The sequence below is a fragment of the Loxodonta africana genome, chromosome 1 (assembly GCF_030014295.1).
Source record: "Loxodonta africana isolate mLoxAfr1 chromosome 1, mLoxAfr1.hap2, whole genome shotgun sequence".
NCBI classification, from domain to species: Eukaryota; Metazoa; Chordata; class Mammalia; order Proboscidea; family Elephantidae; genus Loxodonta; species Loxodonta africana.
In genome coordinates, this window is record NC_087342.1 from 97,942,753 (window position 1) to 97,961,554 (window position 18,802).

At 39.2% G+C, this 18,802-nt stretch overlaps 1 protein-coding gene and 1 long non-coding RNA gene across 12 annotated transcripts in view; one reads left to right on the forward strand and one right to left on the reverse strand.

Moving 5' to 3' along the window:
• LOC111750178 (uncharacterized) overlaps positions 1–8,682 on the forward strand; it is a 96,697-nt gene extending 88,015 nt beyond the window's left edge. The window contains exon 3 of the long non-coding RNA XR_002785350.2: positions 2,991–8,682. This is a non-coding gene — a long non-coding RNA (uncharacterized LOC111750178). The remainder of the gene's footprint in view (positions 1–2,990) is intronic.
• Positions 1–18,802, reverse strand: part of SLC26A8 (solute carrier family 26 member 8) — a 93,248-nt gene that overhangs the window by 47,355 nt on the left and 27,091 nt on the right. For 7 of the 11 annotated variants that reach the window (XM_023546441.2, XM_003404228.3, XM_023546400.2 and 4 more), the window contains 3 exons: positions 7,068–7,232; positions 5,744–5,893; positions 1,980–2,062 (listed from right to left, as the gene is read on the reverse strand). In XM_023546441.2, coding sequence (XP_023402209.1) covers positions 1,980–2,062; positions 5,744–5,893; positions 7,068–7,232 — 398 coding nt within the window. The remainder of the gene's footprint in view (positions 1–1,979; positions 2,063–5,743; positions 5,894–7,067; positions 7,233–18,802) is intronic. The other 4 variants (XM_023546426.2, XM_023546422.2, XM_023546413.2 and 1 more) reach the window with 3 other exon arrangements.

Below are 18,802 nucleotides of genomic sequence, written 5' to 3' on the forward strand. Positions count from 1 at the left end.
TGGGGGAAAGGGAGAATTAGGAATAACTGCTAATGGTCATAGAGTTTCTGTTGGGGGTGATGAAAATGTACTAAAATTAGATAGTGATGATGATCACAGAACTCAGTGAATATACTATAATCTACCGAATTGAATACTTTCTTAAAAAGTGTATTTTATGGTATGTGAATTATATGTCAATAAACCTGTTATTAAAACAAGTTAATAAGAGAATATTATAATATTAATATATAATATTATATCACTATGCTGTTATATTTGACAACTTAAACGGACAAATTCTTTGAAAACTAACAAAGTACTCTCAAGAAGAAATAAATCAGCTGAATTATGGATAATTATTACATAACTTAATAGTGGAAACCCTGGTGGCATAGTGGCTAAGTGCTACAGCTGCTAACCTAAAGGTCAGCAGTTCGAATCCACCAGGCGCTCCTTGGAAACTCTATGGGGCAGTTCTACTCTGTCCTATCGGGTCGCTATGTGAATCAGATCAACTCCGCAGCAACGGGTTTGGTTTTGGTTTAACTTGATAGTATTATTTAATAAATAAAAACAAACAAAGAAACAAAAAACCCAAACCCATTGTCATCGAGTCGATTCTGACTCATGGCAACCCTTTAGGACAGAGTAGAACTGCCCCACAGAGTTTCCAAGGAGCGCCTGGTGGATTCGAACTGTCAACCTTGTTAGCAGCCATAGCTCTTAACCACGACGCCACCAGGGTTTCCATTTAATAAATAGCCTATTAAAAAAAAAATTGAATTCATAATTAATATCTTTTCCAAATTGAAAATTCTAGGCCCAAATAGCTTCACTGATGAATTCTACCACATATTTAAGGAAGAAATAAAGCCAATTCATAGAAGCTTTTCTGGAAATTATAGAGGAGGAACTACTTCCTAAGTCCTACTATGATGCTGACATTAGTCTAACACCAAAAATAAAGACATTACAGGAAAAGAAAATCACAGACCAATATTCCTCACAAACATAAATGTAAAAATTCTTAACACTTTAGCAAATCAATATATAAAATGATAATACACCATGGCTAAGCGGAGTTTATCCTAGAAATGCAGTGTCAGGTTAACATTTGAAAATCAGTCATGATATTAGTTTAATCTGGTTGCATCAAAGTCGCCTATGTTTGTTATTCTGGAGTTTAGCAAGAATCCCGGCTACCTTTTGCAGTATTTCCAATTGTTCAAACCAAAAACCAAACCAAACCTGTTGCCGTTGAGTCAATTCCAACTCACAGCGGCCCTGTAGGACACAGTAGAACTGTCCCATAGAGTTTCCAAGCAGCCAGGGTTTCCTCCAATTGTCCAAGTGAGGAAATAAGCAATACTCTTCAAAAGCCTGACTATATGCATCAAGAAACCGCAGTATATTGCCTTTCTTAGCGAAAGTGATTCATCTTATCAAGATTCAAGGAATTGCTATTTCCTAACAGAAGCAAGAGTGCTACTAGCCCATAGTCACTGATAGGAATTATAATATAAAAATCATTGTAAGTCCTTAAGAACTCCATTATGCCAGAGTATTTGAAGATGTTTTCTCTCCAGAGTAATAAAATAATATTGCTCAGGGGCCCCAATTCAGTTTAAATGGGTGAAGTCAGATGGAACTACCTTCTCCTGGGGGAAAACAGAGGCATCTCTTGTCCTGTACTTGAGAAGCAATCAGATAGTTACAGAGGTGGAGAAGGTCACAGCACACTCTTCAAAAAATATTTGAGCGGAGGGGACTGGCTCAAATAAGGAAAGAAAAACAGTCTGATCAGAGAAGGACCAAGGAGTTGTCCCAGCCTTTCTCCTTTCATAAACCTCTGTATTCTAACATGAATTTGAGCCCATGACCCTAATGTCGCTGTGGCCAGAGATTACTTGTAGAGACTATGAATTAGGCTGTGTGGTCAGAGACTGAGAGAGGGCCATAGAAAAGGAAAAGCAGTGCTGAAAAGTGGAATTACCCACCTATAAGGAATCATTTCAACGAGGGTCTTGCTGGTTTCTGTAGCCATGCTTAGCTTGTTTGCAATTAGAGTAAAGCCAACAATCTGTAGGGGGTTAAAAAAAAAAAAAAAGGCACATGATCATCTAAGTATTGTGCATTGCTTCCAGGATCAGAGGTGCCCACAGGCTCTGGGAAGACAGGAAATGAAATGAGTGGAAACCTCTATACATGAAGGCTGGAGAGAGATGCAGGACCAGTTCAGTTGAACAAGAAAAGCAGGGGTCCTCTCCGACTCTAAGGGTCTCAGGGTCCTTCCCTAAGCTCTTTTTAGCATTGTAGCCAGAATGAAAAGCAACTTCAGCCTCCATCTCTGACACTAGGATGGGAATACGTGAAGGTCGGACTTCTCTCTCCCCACTAACCTTAAAAATTTAAGACCGATATAAACATGTTCTCAGCTAATGGTGTATCAAGGTCTCAGGTTTTTTAAAGTTTTTAGATCTAGGTACACTGTACCAATATAGATAAGCCTTTTGGGGGACTGTTGAGATATATTAAGAATCATGATACTGACTAACATGGAGCAGCTCCTGACACCACAGCGGGAAAAAAAAAGTCTTTAGCAAAGCAATTACCTGCTTTTGTTTTTCATTTACTTCTAAAAATAGCAATTCTCCCTTCCAGTACCTGACATTCAACTAGAGAAAAAATAGACAACCTAGCAATTATTTCACCATATAAAGACCTCACACCAAAATACATTAAACCAGAGATCAAAAGTAAACTAAACCCATTGCCTTCGAGTCAATCCCAACTCATAGTGATGCTACAGGTCAGTTCTAATCTGAACTGTCCCATAGGGTTTCCACGGAGCAGCTGGTGGATTCAAACTGCTGACCCTTTGGTAAGCAGCCAAATGCTTAAACGACTGCACCACCAGAGCTCCACAGACAGGAGATCTCAATGCCCAGGTTTTAAAATCGTATATACTTGTTTACCTCATTCTCCCTAAAACACAAATCTTTCCCCAGTATCAACTTCGAGAGTTCAGCCAGATACCGAGCAGGACAACCGTCGGTTTCCTGTGATGCTGGGATCAGATGAAGGCCTCTAGGAAGCCCATACATAGACCACAGTGGATGGAAGAATCTGGATCACAGCTTGGGTCAGAGACAGTAAGTCTTAAACTTTATATAGTTAAGGGGAAAGAAGGGTGTCAAGTGGCCATGGAAATTTTTATTTCCATTATAAAGGTAATACTTGTTCATTAAGGAAAATGAAGAAAATTTGGAAAACTAAAAAGCAGAAATAAAAAACCAAAGATAAATACTGTTGACACTTTTTTGGTGTTTGCTATACAGTATATGTGTGTGTGTGTATACACACACATATATGTAATTGTGAACATAAAATATATATTATTTAGTATAGTTAAGGAGCTCAAGTATATTTGCCTGTATCTTCTACCTGGGTCCCAGATAGTGCCTTGAATTTTTTTTCTAAATATTTTAGTATAATAACTAAAGGATGGACTGGTTGCTGAGTGCAGTTTCCTCCAGCACGGCTAAGCAGTGGTTTCTTGGTGGCTGATAGAGAAGCCTTTTATACCTCAGACCATAACAGCTCTTAGCCTCCCTCTCCCATTTCCCCAGCTTCCAAGGAAAACCAGGAAGGCTTTTTTCAGTCCTAAATTAGATCTCTAATCCCCGCTATGTGCCAGAAAGAAAAGAGAGAACTCTATCCCTATCAGTTGACTTGACCGGTTAAAAAAAAAAAAACAAACTGTTGCCGTCGAGTCGATTTCGACTCATAGTGATCCTATACTACAGGAGAGAGTAGAACTGCCCCGTACAGTTTCCAAGGAGTGCCTGGTGGATTTTAACTGCTGACCTTTTGGTTGGCACCTGTAGCACTTAACCACTATGCTACCAGGGTTTCCAGTTGACTTGACATGTGTATAAATAGTATATTGTAGGCTTCAGTAGCCTTTGAGTACAAATTAGGCCACAAAAAAGTTTAATGCCTAAATTGCAATAATTCTAAGCATCCACTCACTTTATTGTTGAATCTCAGTTCCTCCCCCATCTCGCCATGGTGCGTTCTAATTATTTAAGCACTTCCCAAAGGGATGTCTTAACTATGGCTCACAAACCAGTCTGTCACCTATAGTCAACCCACAGCATCCTCTATACTCTCGCTTCTCTCCTTTCCTGACAACCCTGGTTAATGCCCATTGCCTTTGAGGATGCTTGAGGGAACCTTACTATGATCCCACTGATGCTGTCTTTTAAGAAAGGGCTGATGTCTGTGTCATGGATGCTGTTTGTGGTTGATCCTGAAGCCACGGTGTCCTAAGGTTCCAGAGCTGGGCACCATGAAAAGGAGAAGTTGCCTCTGACTCTACTCCGCAAACTCCATATACATATTGAAGCACTATTTGTGTCCAAGGTCTTGAAAAGTCTTTGTAAAAGCAGCTTTTCACCTTCAGGCCTTTAGGAATGAATAGCTTTTCAACTACTCCAAGGAAGAAAGAGCATGTACCTCCACAAGAGTTTGACAGACGAGACTGAGCTTGGTCTCAGTCCCCAAAGCAGTGTTTTCGAATCTTGAAGAGTATGAACCTTGGTTAGTTAGTTAAGGATGGACTATGCAGTGGTAGTAGCACACAAACCATGAGATCTTAGTGTTTTAACACATAAAAGTTTTTTTTTTTGCTCACACAAAGTCCACTGGCGGCTCACGGCTCTCCAGGGCAGCTTCTTTAACAGTGCCTCAGAGATCCAGGCTGATTCCACCTGGGGACTCCACTATCTCAACACATGACCCCTAAGATCATCACAGCAGGGGAAGAGAGAGCATGTGGCCTTGCACCTACCCTCCTATACTCTGGCCTAGGAGCCACCTGGTCTTGCCTAACCACAAGGCAGGCTGGAAGAGTCAAGAGAGCACATAGATATTTGGGGAACTTTAAATATCTCTGCCACGGGACCCTTCTTATACACACCCAAGAATTCAGAAATCCCAAGAATGAGAAATGACTGCTTTACAAAACTGAGCTTTACTTATGAAAATGTCTTTATCACTGTAGAAATGTTAATTATAACTACAAAAGGTAAATTTTACCGGTAGACTTTTTAAAAAAAGGAAATAAGAAATGTGACATTAGACAGCAGTGAGCCCTAGCTGCTACTTACTAGATAATTCAGGTAATACCTCATCTGCTTCAATCTTTACTGGAGCATAATGAGAATAAAAGGAGGCTGAATAACAGTATGATGGCAACTATATTAAAACAGAAACAATCTCTATGTTGAAAAAGATGGAAATTCACCAACACTGCACATAGGCCTATCATTCAGTAAGTAATGAATACATATTTGTTTGAAAGAACAAAAGTGTGAATAATTGAAAATGCAAAAATATTAATGGCAGTTCACTTTGGGTGGTGCAACTATAGGAGATTTTTTTTTAATGTTTTTCAAAATTTCTAGAACAAGCCCATATTACTTTCAAAGGGAAGAAAAGCCCCTCTGTTTTTAAATATTATTAAAAAGAAGCAACAGATAAAGTACTTTGAAAATAAGCATATTATACAAATATAAGCTTGCATTTAAAACTAAATATATTCAGGTTTGTCACAAATTCCACTTAATGTTTTTATAAAAAAAATATTTTTATAGGCTCTTGTGAACGCTTCTCTTCTAGGTTACTTGTTGTTTATTTAATTGGGAAAAATTGGTATTTAAAATTATCTACCATGAATTTGGGGCATTGAAAAACCTACCAGTAGGAATTCCATGGGAAACTCGATGGGATACCGATTAAAAGAAATTTTGATACATTTGTTGATTCTCAGAGCGACTACAGCAGTTAGAAATAGTAGGATGCTGGTGGAATTAGCTTTTGGTAGAGATAGACAGTAGTTAATTATGTTCTGAAAGAAAACAAAATTACAGAGGTTGAGCAAGGGACATAATTGCCTAAATTTAGAAAATGATATTCTTTCTAGATTAGCTCAAAAAGAAGTCCTTAGGCAGGGTTGCTGGCCACAAAGGTCTGTACAAGCATGACTACAATAGTGAGGGCAAGCACTCCTGGAGAAAATACGTTTTTTTAAAAGCTGAAAAAGAGACAGCGATGTTCAATAAGGACAGAATACACTTTATGTGTTTCAGTATAACGGAAATGACCTGGGAGTTCTGCTTGTTAGCCTATTCATCGTTAATTTTCCTAGGCCATGTTTGTTATACGGAGTCCCCGGGTGATGTAAACTGTTAATGTGTTTGGCTGCTAACCAAGAGGTTGGAGTTTTGAGTTTACCTAGAGGTACCCTGGAAGAAAGGCCTGGTGATCTACTGAGAAATCAGCTATTGAAAACCCCAAGTAGCACAGTTCTACTCTGGCACACATAGGGTCACCATGAACCAAAATCTAGCTTAGCTCCTACCTCATTTTTGCATTCATGGACTTCTTAGTATTATATATTCTTTCGCTGTTTTAGGATACGTGCTGATTACATAGCATGTATTGGGAAGAATTATGATAGATACAGTATGTTAAAGACCAAATTCTTATTGTGGTAAAATAACAGTAAAACTTGTGAAAGCTGGAACACGTGGAAGGCGAAAACCTGCCAGAGAAGGAAAACAAATATTTTCCACTAATAGAGGGCAATACAAAAGTGGTAAGACTGTACCCTGTCAAAGGTGGAAATTTTTCGAGACCCGGAAAAACAAGGTGGTTCCATCAAGCTCCAGTTCTTACAGGTTTCACTGAATATAACAAGATGTTTGCCAAGTAATTATTTTTGAGTGACATTAGTTACATTTGCCATTTTAAAGAACAAATTTTAATGTAAATCATGTTAGTTAAAATGGTGGGCTTGAAATGGTTAATGCAGCTGAGAGCATGGTCCAACCGGCATCTGCAATTAACCAAGACCCCAAATGTAGCAGAGAAGAAATTATTTCTAGAACCCTCTTAACACAGCTACTATGGGCTGTGTCACCTTTTGGGAATGGGCAAGTATCTTTCCCCTTGGGTCCACTCCCCTTTGGAGACAAGGGGAAGGACATTTGTAATTTTTGGTGAGAGCTGAAATTACTCACATAAAAGAAGGCGACTGGACCAGCGTGGAAACTAATCACAATCCCGAGGATGCAAGTCAGCTGGGACAGCATGATGTGTAGTGCCGTGGCAGCCAGGTAAGCATTGATGACAGACTCCGGAAGGTAAGTAGCAATGAAACCAAAACCTAACACGCCCATTGATAGCTGAGGAAGTTCAAATTGAAATCAGAGTGAAAATGTAACAGAATGTCATCAAACCAGCAGTGGCAAAGATTAGGCTCCCTTCAGGGGCCCAAGGCCCTTTCTCAGAAAGAGGAGTTTCCAACAAAAATTAAGTTTAGGCCCTTTTGATAACTCTTCTGTGTTTCTTTCTCGAGTGAGCTACAATTGATGAGATAAGGGGAGTCCTTGTGTGCTGATTCAGAGGCTCAGAACAAGCATTCCTTCCTTTTTTCTTCAGCTAGCTTAAATTCTTGCCCTAGAATCTACTAGAATCTGTTCTAGGTTGACATGGGGAAGCAAAGACAAGGTGATCAGAACAAGCCTTTGCCTTTGTAAAGGCCCTTTTCTTCTAACTTCCATAGTCCTTCTCAGGAGACATTACATCTCTGTGAGGAATACAGCTTTCCACAGGGGAAAAAAGAAGTCAACAAAACTGGGCTCCAGCTCAACCTTCTTGGCTTTGACTCGTATCTTTGCTAAAATAGTTAAACTGAATGTATTTATGTCTTCAAGTTTATATATATCCTGAAAGCATAAATAAATACATTTTGTGGATCACAATGGTCTGATCTACAACCTTCCGTTGTGCATTAGTGTCGCCGTAAGTCAGGCACTGACTCAACAGCAGTTAATAACAACAGGAACAACACACACACCCTCCCCTGCAAATAATCTGAAAGGATACACACCAGACTATCTGTTAACAAAAGTTACCTTTGGGGAATACTATTAAAGGTTGGGATGACACTTTGTACTTTATATACTTTTTAATTTTTTGAGATTTTTTGCAATATACGCATCTATCTTTTATAATAAAAATGCAATTAGAAAACTGATGGAGAATGGTTAAGCCCCAGTCCCCTTAAAAGGGTAGGTTAAGAAAACTGGGACAGCCCTATGAAGACTATTCATAAGAGGGGAAGAGAAGAATAAAATGAAAATCTTGAAGACTACTATTGTCACCACTTCATCCTCCATTGCTTTAGACGCTCTTAGAAAACAAACAAACTTGGAACGATGAATCTTTTGATCTGTTTTAAAGCTTTTCATCATCTGGGCACTGCATCTCCCTTAATCTATCATTACTGCCCAATATGCCCCTTACTCTAGTCAAGCTGATCTGCTTCATGTCTTCTATGTGACTGGCCGATCCTATTGCTGTGCTGCTTTTTTTGCCATTTCTGCCAATCCAATGCTCCTTTATGAAGTGTGGAGGAAAAAGTATTCCTGGACTTAGAGAATCCGGCTTTAATCCTGGCCCTGCTACTCACTGGCTGTGTGAGTTTGGACAAGTTACTCAAATTCTCTGAGCCTCAGTTTCCTCATCTATAAAATGTGAATAATAATCAACACAGTGTTTGATATGGACTAAATTACATAAAACAAAAACAAACCCACTGCCCTCCGATTCACAGCGACTCTATAGGACAGAGTAGAGCTACCCCACAGGGTTTCCAAAGGTGTAAGTCTTTCTTTACAGAAGCAGATTGCCATATCTTTCTCCCATGGGGTGGCTGGTAGATTTGAACTGCTAACCTTTTGGTTAGTAGCCAAATGCTTTAACGACTGCACCACCAGGGCTCCCTCATAACACATGTAAAACAACTAGCTCAAATCTGAAAATAGTGATAGATGGAAATACAATCACTCGTTCTTCATGCCATCCCTTCCCTCCACCTCAAGAATGGCAACTATCTATAAATTAGCAATGGCGTTCTTTCTTGCGGAACTATGATGTGGCATCAGGATTTGTATTAACATAATATTATAGGCAGCCATTGTCAATCTGTCAGAGTTGTGAGATGTATCCTATCTGCTATTCTTATAGAAAGTAAGTACTAAATTTTGAATGAAAAGGCTAAGCAAATAGTTATTTTCTTCCCAGACCAACACCAACCCAAGGCATTCCTTTACTCCATGTTCTCTTGGTGCTAAACTCTTCACTTTTATGAATATTATTTTGCACTTAAGATTATCTAGAGCACAGGCTCTGGAGTCAGACAGCCCTGAGACTGAATCCCATTTGAGATCTTACTGGCTGTGTGACTTTCAGCAATTTACTTAACCTCTCTATGCTTTTGTTTTCTTAAAATAAGGACCATAATAATACCTACCCCTCCTAAAGAAGGTTATGAAAATCAAATGAGGTAATACATGCAAAATGCTTAGAACAGTGGCTAGCACACAGCACTGTTAGGTATTACTATTATCTAGTATAGACTCATTTTTTAAATAAACATTTTATTTTAGATAATTATAGATTCACATGCACGTTGTAAAAAAAAAAAGAAAACAATACAGAGAGATCCCCTATACCCAGTTTCCCTCAGTGGTAACATCTTGCAACACTATAGTTCCATATCACAGCCAAGATATTGACACTGATTCTGTTATCAGTGTCAAGATACAGAATAATTCCATCACCACAAGGATCCCTACTGTTGCCCTTCTGTAGCCACCCCCACTTCCCTCATGCCCTTCATACCCACTTTCATCCTTCTTCCCCTTACCTCACACCCATAGCCCCTGGCATTTATGGAGACATTCTCCATTTCTACAATTTTGTCACTTAAGAAATGTTATATAAACAGAATCATACACTATGTAAACTTTTCTATCTTTAATTCTACTGATTTCTCCTCTTGGTTATTTCCTTTCTTCTGCTTATTTTGGGTTTATTTTCCTCTTCTTTTTTCTATGTAGGGGCTTAGATTATGGATTTAGGACTTTTCCTTTCTACTGTGTGCACCTCAGTGCTAAATGTCCTGCACATTTTTATATGTTGTATTTTCATTTCCGTTTAGATGTATTATTTTTTATTTCTCTCAAGACTTCCTGTTTGACCCATGATCATTTAGAAGTGTGTTGTTAAATTTGCAAGTGTTTTGAGATCCTGTTGTTAACTTTATATTATTGATTTTTAGTTTGATTACACTGTGTTCAGAAAACACACACTTCAATTCTTTTAAATTTGTTGAGGTCTGTTTTACGGCCCAGGATATGGTCTGTTTTGGTTTATGTTTCATGGGTCCTTGAAAGAATGTGTATTCTCCTTGTTATTGAATTGAGTGTTCTATAAATGTCTGTCAGATCCTGCTGGTTGATGGTGTTGTTGAGTTCTTTTACATCCTTGCTGTCTAGTTGTTCTATCAAGTATTAAGAGAGGGGTATTGAAGTTTCTAACTGTGGTTGTGGATTTGTCTATTTTTTCTATCATTTCTATCAGTTTTTGCTTCACATATTTTGTAGCTCTATTATTCAGTGCATACATATTTATGATTGATATGTCTTCTTGATGGATTGACCCTTTTACCATTATATAATATCCTTCTCTGTTTCTAGTAATTTTCTTGGCTCTTATGTCTACTTTATTTGATATTAAAATAGCCACTCCTACTTTCCTTTGATAAATGTTTTCATGATAAATCTTTTCCCATCCTTTTACTTTCAGCCAGCCTATAGCATAATACTTGGAGTGAGTTTCTCATAGACACATAGAGTTTGGTTATGTTCATTAATCCCTTTGGCCAGTGTCTGCCTTTTAATTGGTATATTTAGACCATTTACACTTAAATATTGACATATTAGGGGTTAAGCCTGCCATTCGATTTTTTGTTTTCTATTTTTTCTGTTCATTTCTCTTTTTCTTTTTCCTGACTTCTTGTGGGTTACGTGAACATTTTTCAGAATTCCATTTTGGCTTATCTGTAAGGTTTTTTGAGTGTATATCTTTGTATAGCTTTTTTAGTGGTTGCCCTAGGTATTAAATTATATATACATACTCGACGGCAGTGGGTTTTCAGTTTATGACAGTCTACTGGTGTTGACATTCTACCAGTTCGAGTGAAGTGAAGAAATCTTATCTCCCTTTATAATATATATTCATTATATATTATATATAATATCCATTCATAACATATTGTCTTAAGTATTTCCTCTATATACATTTTGAACCACATTGTTACAATTTTGCTTCAACAATCAAACATAATTTTGAAAACTTCAATGGATAAGGAAAACATATTGCTTACCCATATTTTTATTCTTCTGTCATTTTTTCTTCCTTCTTGATGTTGCAAGATTTCTTCTTTTATCATTTCCTTTCTGTTTAAAGAACTTTTAGGGCAGATTGGCTGGTGACAAATTTTTTTAGTTTTCCTTCATCTGAGGATATCTTGATTTCTCCTTCATTCCTGAAGGCTATTTTCACTGGGCATAGGACTCTGAATTGACAGTTCTTCTCTTTCAGCATCTGAAAGATGGTGTACTGCTTCCTTTTGGCCTCCATGGTTTCTAATGAGAAACCCACTGTCATTCCAACATTTTTTTCCCTAGAAGTGTCATTTCTCTCTTGCTGCTTTCAAGATTTTTTTCTTTGTCTTTAGTTTCCAGGGAAACCCTGGCGGTGTAGTGGTTAAGAGCTATAGCTGCTAACCAAAAGGTTGGCAGTTTGAATCTACCAGGTGCTCCTTGGAAACTCTGTGGGGCAGTTCTACTCTGTTCTATTGGGTCGCTATGAGTCGGAATCAACTCGACGGCTCTGGGTCTGGTTTTGTTTAGTTTCCAGAAGCTTGACTCTGATTTGTCTTGGTGTGAATTTCCTTGGCATCATCCTGTTTGGGGATCACTCATCTTCTTGAATCTGTAGGTTTACGTCTTTTGCCAAATTGGGAAGTTTTCAGCTGTTATTTCTTCAGGTACTTCAACTATGCCCCTTTTCTCCTCTCCTTCTGAGCCTTTGAAGAGATAAATGTTAGATTTTTTTTTATTGTCCCACAGGTCCCTGAGGCTCTGTTCTTTTTCTTTTCAGTCTACTTTCTCTCTTTTGTTCAGAGCAGGTTACTTCTATTGTTCTATCTTCAAGTTTACTGATTCTTTCCTCTGTTTTCTCCATTTTGCTGTTGAGCTCATGTGTTGTTTATTTTGGCTACTGTATTTTTCAGTTCTAAAACTTCCATTCAGTTCTTCTCTTTTTAAAAAACTTTTCGTGAAAATATACACAGCAGATCATACACCCTGCTATGGATTGCACTGTGTTCCCCCAACATGTGTGTCAACTTGGCTAGGCCATGATTCCCAGTATTGTGTGGTTGTCCTCCATTTTGTGATCTGATGTAATTTTCCTATGTTTTGTAAATCCTAACTTCTATGATATTAATGAGGCAGGATTAGAGGCAGTTACGTTAATGAGGCAGGACACAATCTACAGGATTAGACTGTATCTTGAGTCAGTCCCTTTTGAGATGTAAAAGAGAGGAGCGAGGAGATAGGAGAGGGACCTTATTACCACCAAGCAAGAAGAGCCAGGAGCAGAACATGTACTTTGGACTTGGGGTCCCTGCACTGAGAAGCTCCTAGTCCAGGGGAAGACTGATGACAAGGACCTTCCCCCAGAGCCAACAGGGAGCGGCACTCTGAATTTGGACTTCTAGCCTCCTATTCTGTGAGAGAATATATTTGTTTGCTAAAGTCAACCAGTTCTGGTATTTCTGTTATAGCAGCACTAGATAACTAAGAGAGAATCTGGTACCAGGAGTGGAGTGCTGCTGTAACAGATACCTACTATGTGGAAGCGGTTTTGTAATTGAATGTACTGGGTAGAGGCTGGAAGAGTTTTAAAGTTCCTAATAGTAAAAGCCTAGATTGCCTTGAAGAGACTGTTGGTGGAATTATGGACATCAAAGACAGTTCTGGTGAGGGCTCAGAAGGAAGAGAGAAGAAGTGTAACACCAGAGACAGCACAGACGGCAAGAAGTAACAGCAGAGAAATGGCAGCAGGAGAGCCAGGAAACTGGCAACAGTGTGGGAGCCGATCCATGGAGCAAGAGAGATGAATTCCTTTGGGCAAGAGGCTTCCTGGCAGAGTGGGGAGCCTCTGGGCACATATAGATAGAGCTAGGCTTGCTGACCCACTGAACGAGAGAGCTGAGTGCCTCTAGGTCAAGGTTTACTGGTGGAGTGGGGTACCTCCTAGCCCTTATCAGTAGAGCTAAAGAGCTTTGGAACACTTGCTGGAGCAGGACAGAGGCTGGACTGGCCTGAGGGACCAAAAGACCAAGGAACCAGGAAGCAGAAGCTGAAGAGATAAGGAGCACAGGAAACAGAGCTGCCTTGGTCTCAAAGAGGATGGCCATTACCTCTGGGGTCTCAAAGGGTGGAACCAGAGCCTGCTGGGTCTCAAAGGTTGGGGCCGTGGCCTCCTAAGTTTCAGTCAGATCTTCACCAACTTGGTTCCGAAGCGTTGGGCTACCTTCCACAAGTGCCAGTGGAAGGGGGCCGGATCTGTTCCCCAAAGCTGAGGGGGCAGGGCTGCTATACCCAGGGGGCCTATTGGGACTGCAGAGGTGGGGGTCCCCACTCAGATGAACTAGGAGAATGGAGCCCAAAGGCTAGGAAGTGGAATTGCCATTCCAGTGGGCTTGGAAGGTGGAGCTGAAGATCAGGGCCGAGGGGCCTCCACGCAGAATCTGGAGAGTGTGGCCAACACCCAGAGTCTGGAGGGCAGGGCCATTGCCTAGATGGTCTCAAGAGAACAGAAGATTATTTTCAAGCCTTGAGAGCTACTGTAAATTGTTCTGCTAGGTTTTTAACTTGCTTAATGTCTGTTATTCCTTTTTTTCCTCCAGTTTCTCCCATTTATAATGGAAATGCCTACCTTGTGCCTGTTCCACCATTGTACTTTGGAAGCAGACAACTTGTATTCTAGATTTTATAGATGAAGAGAAATTTTGCAGAAGATGAGATATTGGACTTGGAGTTGATATAAGACTTTCGGGATGATATGATGGGGTAAGTGTGTTTTACATGTGGCAAGGACATGAGTTGTGGGGGGCCAAAGGGTGGAATGTTATGGATTGAATTATCTCCCCCCAAAATGTGTGTCAATTTGGCTAGGCCATGATTCCCAGTATTGTATGGCTGTCCTTCATTTTGTGATCTGATGTAATTTTCCTATGTTTTGTAAATCCTAACCTCTATCATGTTAATAAGTCAGGATTAGAGGCAGTTATGTTAATGAGGCAGGACACAATCTACAGGATTAGGATGCATCTTGAGTCAGTCTCTTCTGAGATATAAAACAGAGAAGCAAGGAGAGAGGGGAGGGACCTCATTACCACCAAGCAAGAAGAGTCAGAAGTGGAGTACATTCTTCTGACCCAGGGTTCCTGTGCTGAGAAGCTCCTAGACCAGCAGAAGATTGATGATAAGGACCTTCCTCCAGAGCCAACAGAGAAAGAAAGCCTTCCCCTGGAGCTGGAGCATTGAATTTGAACTTCTAGCCTCCTATTCTGTGAGAGAATAAATTTCTGTTTGTTAAAGCCATCCACTTCTGGTATTTCTGTTATAGCAGCACTAGATAACTAAGACACACCCATTCAACAATTTCTATAGGTAGAGTTCAATGACACTGGTTACATTCTTCACACTGTGTTATCATTCTCACTGTCTCTTCCCATATTATTTCACCACCACTGACTTAGACTCACTGCCCCATAAACTACTCATCTATGTTTTAAAGTTACTGTTGTCAATTTTATCTCATCTAGATAATTCTTCAAAAGAGTGCAATGCTCAAGGTGATCATGCTTTACTAATTCAGCTAAACTGTTGTTTAGTTTGAAGATGATTTCAAGGGACAATTTTGGTTCAAGGTTCAAAATTTTCTCAGGGCAACAGATTCATAGGTTCCTCCAGACTCAATGGGTCAAGTATGACTGAGTTCCATAAGAAATTTAAAATTCTGTTCCACATTTTCCCCCTTTTGAGAAGGATTCATCTATTGAGCCCCTGATCATAACATTCAATAATGGTAGTCAGGTACCAAACAGTTCTGGTCTCATGGCAAAGGAGACAGTAGTTCACGGAGGCAACCAGACCTGAACCCCAGTTCCTTCTTCAATTCCTGGATCTGCTTCCTGCTCTGCTGCTCCAGGTGAATTGAGACCAACTGTTGTATCTTGGATGGCCACTCACAAGCTTTTAAGGCCCAAGGCACTACTCACTGAACTTGTGGGTAGAACAGAAACTCTAAAAACCGTGTTAGGCCAATTAGCTGGGCAGTCCCACTAAGCCATGACCCTAAGCTTTAGAACCAAGAGGACAAATCCCATGAGACTGTACCTAAGCAGTATCAGCAACTGCATCATTTTTTTTTTTTTGGTTGCTGATGTAAAATTATATATAACACACCATTTGTCATTTTGCTCTTTTTCTGGTGTACGACTTAGTGTTATTAGTTACATTAGTTATATTTTGTAACCATTACCCTTAATCTGTACCAATTTGCCCACCACCATCACATAAACTCACTACATCTCAGAAAATAATTCCCTCTCTTCCTCCCCACTCCTTCCTCAGGTAATCACTGATAACTATTTGTCTATACATATTTGATATTACTTATTCTTGCCATTTCATATAAGTGAGGTCATACGGTGTTTGTTCTTTCGTGATTGACTTATCTTACTCAGCATAATGTCTTCGAGGTTCACCCATGTTGTAGCATGCATCAGGACTTCATTTCTCCTTATGGATGAGTAGTATTCTGTTGTATGGATGTACCACATTTTATTTATCCATTCCATTCTTGATGGGCACTTAGGTTGCTTCCACCTTTTTGCTATTGTGAACAGTGCTGCTACGAACATAGGTGTATATATGTCTGTCAGTGTCACTACTTTTAGGTCTCTGAGGTATACACTTAGTGGAATTACTGGGTCATACGGAAGTTCTATTTTTAATATTTTGAGGAATTTCCATACTGTTTTCCACAATGGTTGTACCATTTTTACATTCTCATTAGCAATGGATAAGGGTTCTGATTTCTCCACATCTTCAACATGTTTTTTTTTTTTTTTTTGGTCAGTATCATTCTAGAGATGGTATCTCATTATAGTTTTCATTGGTATCTCTCTAATGGCTAATGATGCTGAGCATCTTTTCATGTGTTTGTTGGCCGACTGGATATCCTATTTAGTGAAGTGTCTGTTCACGTCTTTTGCCATTTTTGTTAATTGGGTTATTTGTCTTTTTGTTGATAAATTGTAACAATTTTATATATATTTTGGATATTAGGCCATTATTAGGTATATGGTTCCCAAAGATTTTTTCCTAGTTTGTAGCTGTCTTTTTACACTTTGGATAAATTCCTTTGATGAACATAAGTATTTAATTTTTATGAGGTCCCAATAACCTATTTTTGTCTTCTGTTGCTTATGGGTTTGCTGTTGAATTTGATAATCATTGAAGAGAAGAAAAAAAAAACAAAAAAAACTGTCACGTAGCTTCACCTGTATGTTTTCTTCCAAGAACTTTATGGTTTCACATTTAACATTTAGGTCTTTGATCCATTTTTAATTAGTTTTTGTGTACGGTGTGAGGTATGAATCTGCTTCATCTTTCTGCATGTGGAAATCCACTTTCACCCAGCATCATTTGTTGAAGAGACTGTTCCTTCCCCACTGAATTGACTTAGTGCCCTTGCTGAGAAATCATTTGACCATAGATGTGTGGTTTTATTTCTGGGCTCTCAATTCTATTCCATGGATCTGTATCAGTTCTTTTTTATATTTTCTGTTTCTTTCCTTAGACTTTTTATTTCTTTGCTGAAGCTTTTTTTTTTTTTTTTTAATATGTCTCAAGCATGGTCATAACGGTTCATGGAAGCATTTTTAGGATGGTTGCTTTAAAATCTTTGCCAGATAACTCTAACATTTCTGTCATCTCAGTGCTGGCATCTATTTATTGTCTTTTTTCATTCATTCGAGTTTAGATTTTCCTGGTTCTTGGTAGGATGAGTGATTTTTTATTGAAACCTGGATATTTTAGGCATTATGCTATGAGACTCTGGATCTTATTTAAACCTTCTATTTTAGGTAGCTTATTTTGACAAAGCTCCAGCAGGGGAATGAGAGAGGAGTACTTCCTCATTACTGGCTGGTTGAGGTAGAAGTCCAGGTTCCCCTCTCAGCATCTGTTGACACCTGAGGTAGGAGGGGCTCCTCATTATTGCTAGGCAGGCAGGGATGGTTGTTCTGGCTCCTCACTAGGCCTTCTCTAATACCATTTTGGCTGGAAAAGGGAGGAATGCCTTGTTCCTTCTCCCCATACAGCCCCTACTGATACACAGTGGTGGTGGTAGTGGTGGTGTGTGTGTGGCCTCATTACTGGTGGGTAATGGTAAAATTCCTGACTGTTCACTAAGCTTCCACTGACACCAGTTCCAGCAGGAAGTGGCAGGGGGCACTTCATTGCTGCTCAGCGAGTTTGGAAGCCTTGACTCCTTACTATGTCTTTTATGACCCCACCTTAGTTTGAGGGATTGGGGACCTTATTACAGCCAGGTGAGGATACCAGTTTAGGATTTCCACTCAGCTTTTGTTGGCACGGATGGGTGTGAGGTCACAGTTCTTTCTGTGGTGTTTGTCTGGAGTACAACAGTTATTGTCTTAAAGTTTTTTGTGTTCCAAGGCTGCCCCTTTCCTGGTTTTAGAGAGAGGACACTCTTATAGGAGCTTTTATGTCTGTGACCACTGTTGTTTTGAATTTCTGGTTTATTCAGCTCCATGTCTGGGATATACTTGGCAAAAAGTAAACCCAGGGAACTCCACCACCATGTTGTTCCTTTGGTTTTGTTCCTACCTGATCTACTTTCTTCTCTCTACCTTTCAGGTACTTCTTATGTTTGTTTTGCATATAATGTCCAGGGTTTTAATTGTACTTAGCGGGAAGAATGGGAAAAGGTATGTTTATTCCATCTTCCCAAAAGTGGAATATCTCTTCCTTTTATAGATTAAAAAAAAATGAGGCTCAAAGAAGAGGAGAAAACATGCCCAAGGCCACTTAGATAACAGGTCTTGGCATATTGCCTATAAATACTGTTTTGTCTCCCCACAAGACTGAATTGTTTTCTAAACCACAGGAGCTATATCTTCTTTTTTATTTTTCTTGTCTGCTAAAGTACTCAATTCAGTTCTTTGCACCAAGGAATTATACTTTATTGATGCTTACTATGTGACAGGCCCTCGTCTGAGTGCTTTACATAAAACATCTCACTTAATTCTCACAAGACCCCTGCAAAACAAATATTATTATTCCCATTTTCAATATGAGAAAACTAAGGCCTACAAAGGTAAAATCATTTACCTAAGTTCATACAGGTCATACGTGTCAGGGCTGGGACCTCCCCACTGTGATATCCTGCATTTGTAGGCTCCCAATAAGTCTTTACCTAATGGAAGATAGTCTCAGGGTAGATGAGCAAAAATCGGCTAGAGAATGAGTTAGCTGAGAAGAGAAATTAAACTGTAACATGTAACTTTAGTTCAGTAAGTAAAGCTTTAGGTGGTAAGACTCTCAGAGGAAAGGAAAGATACCACCAAAAATAAGTTTTGGTATTTTAATAAGTCAGTGACATCACTGTCCTTTAGCTGAGGTTCTGTCATTGCAGGAAAAAAAATTCCAGGTTTGACTCTAATGTTTACTAACCCACAATGTAGTAGGTGAGCCTATGAGTGCTATTATTGTTAAAAGAATATAATGTAATTTTTAAA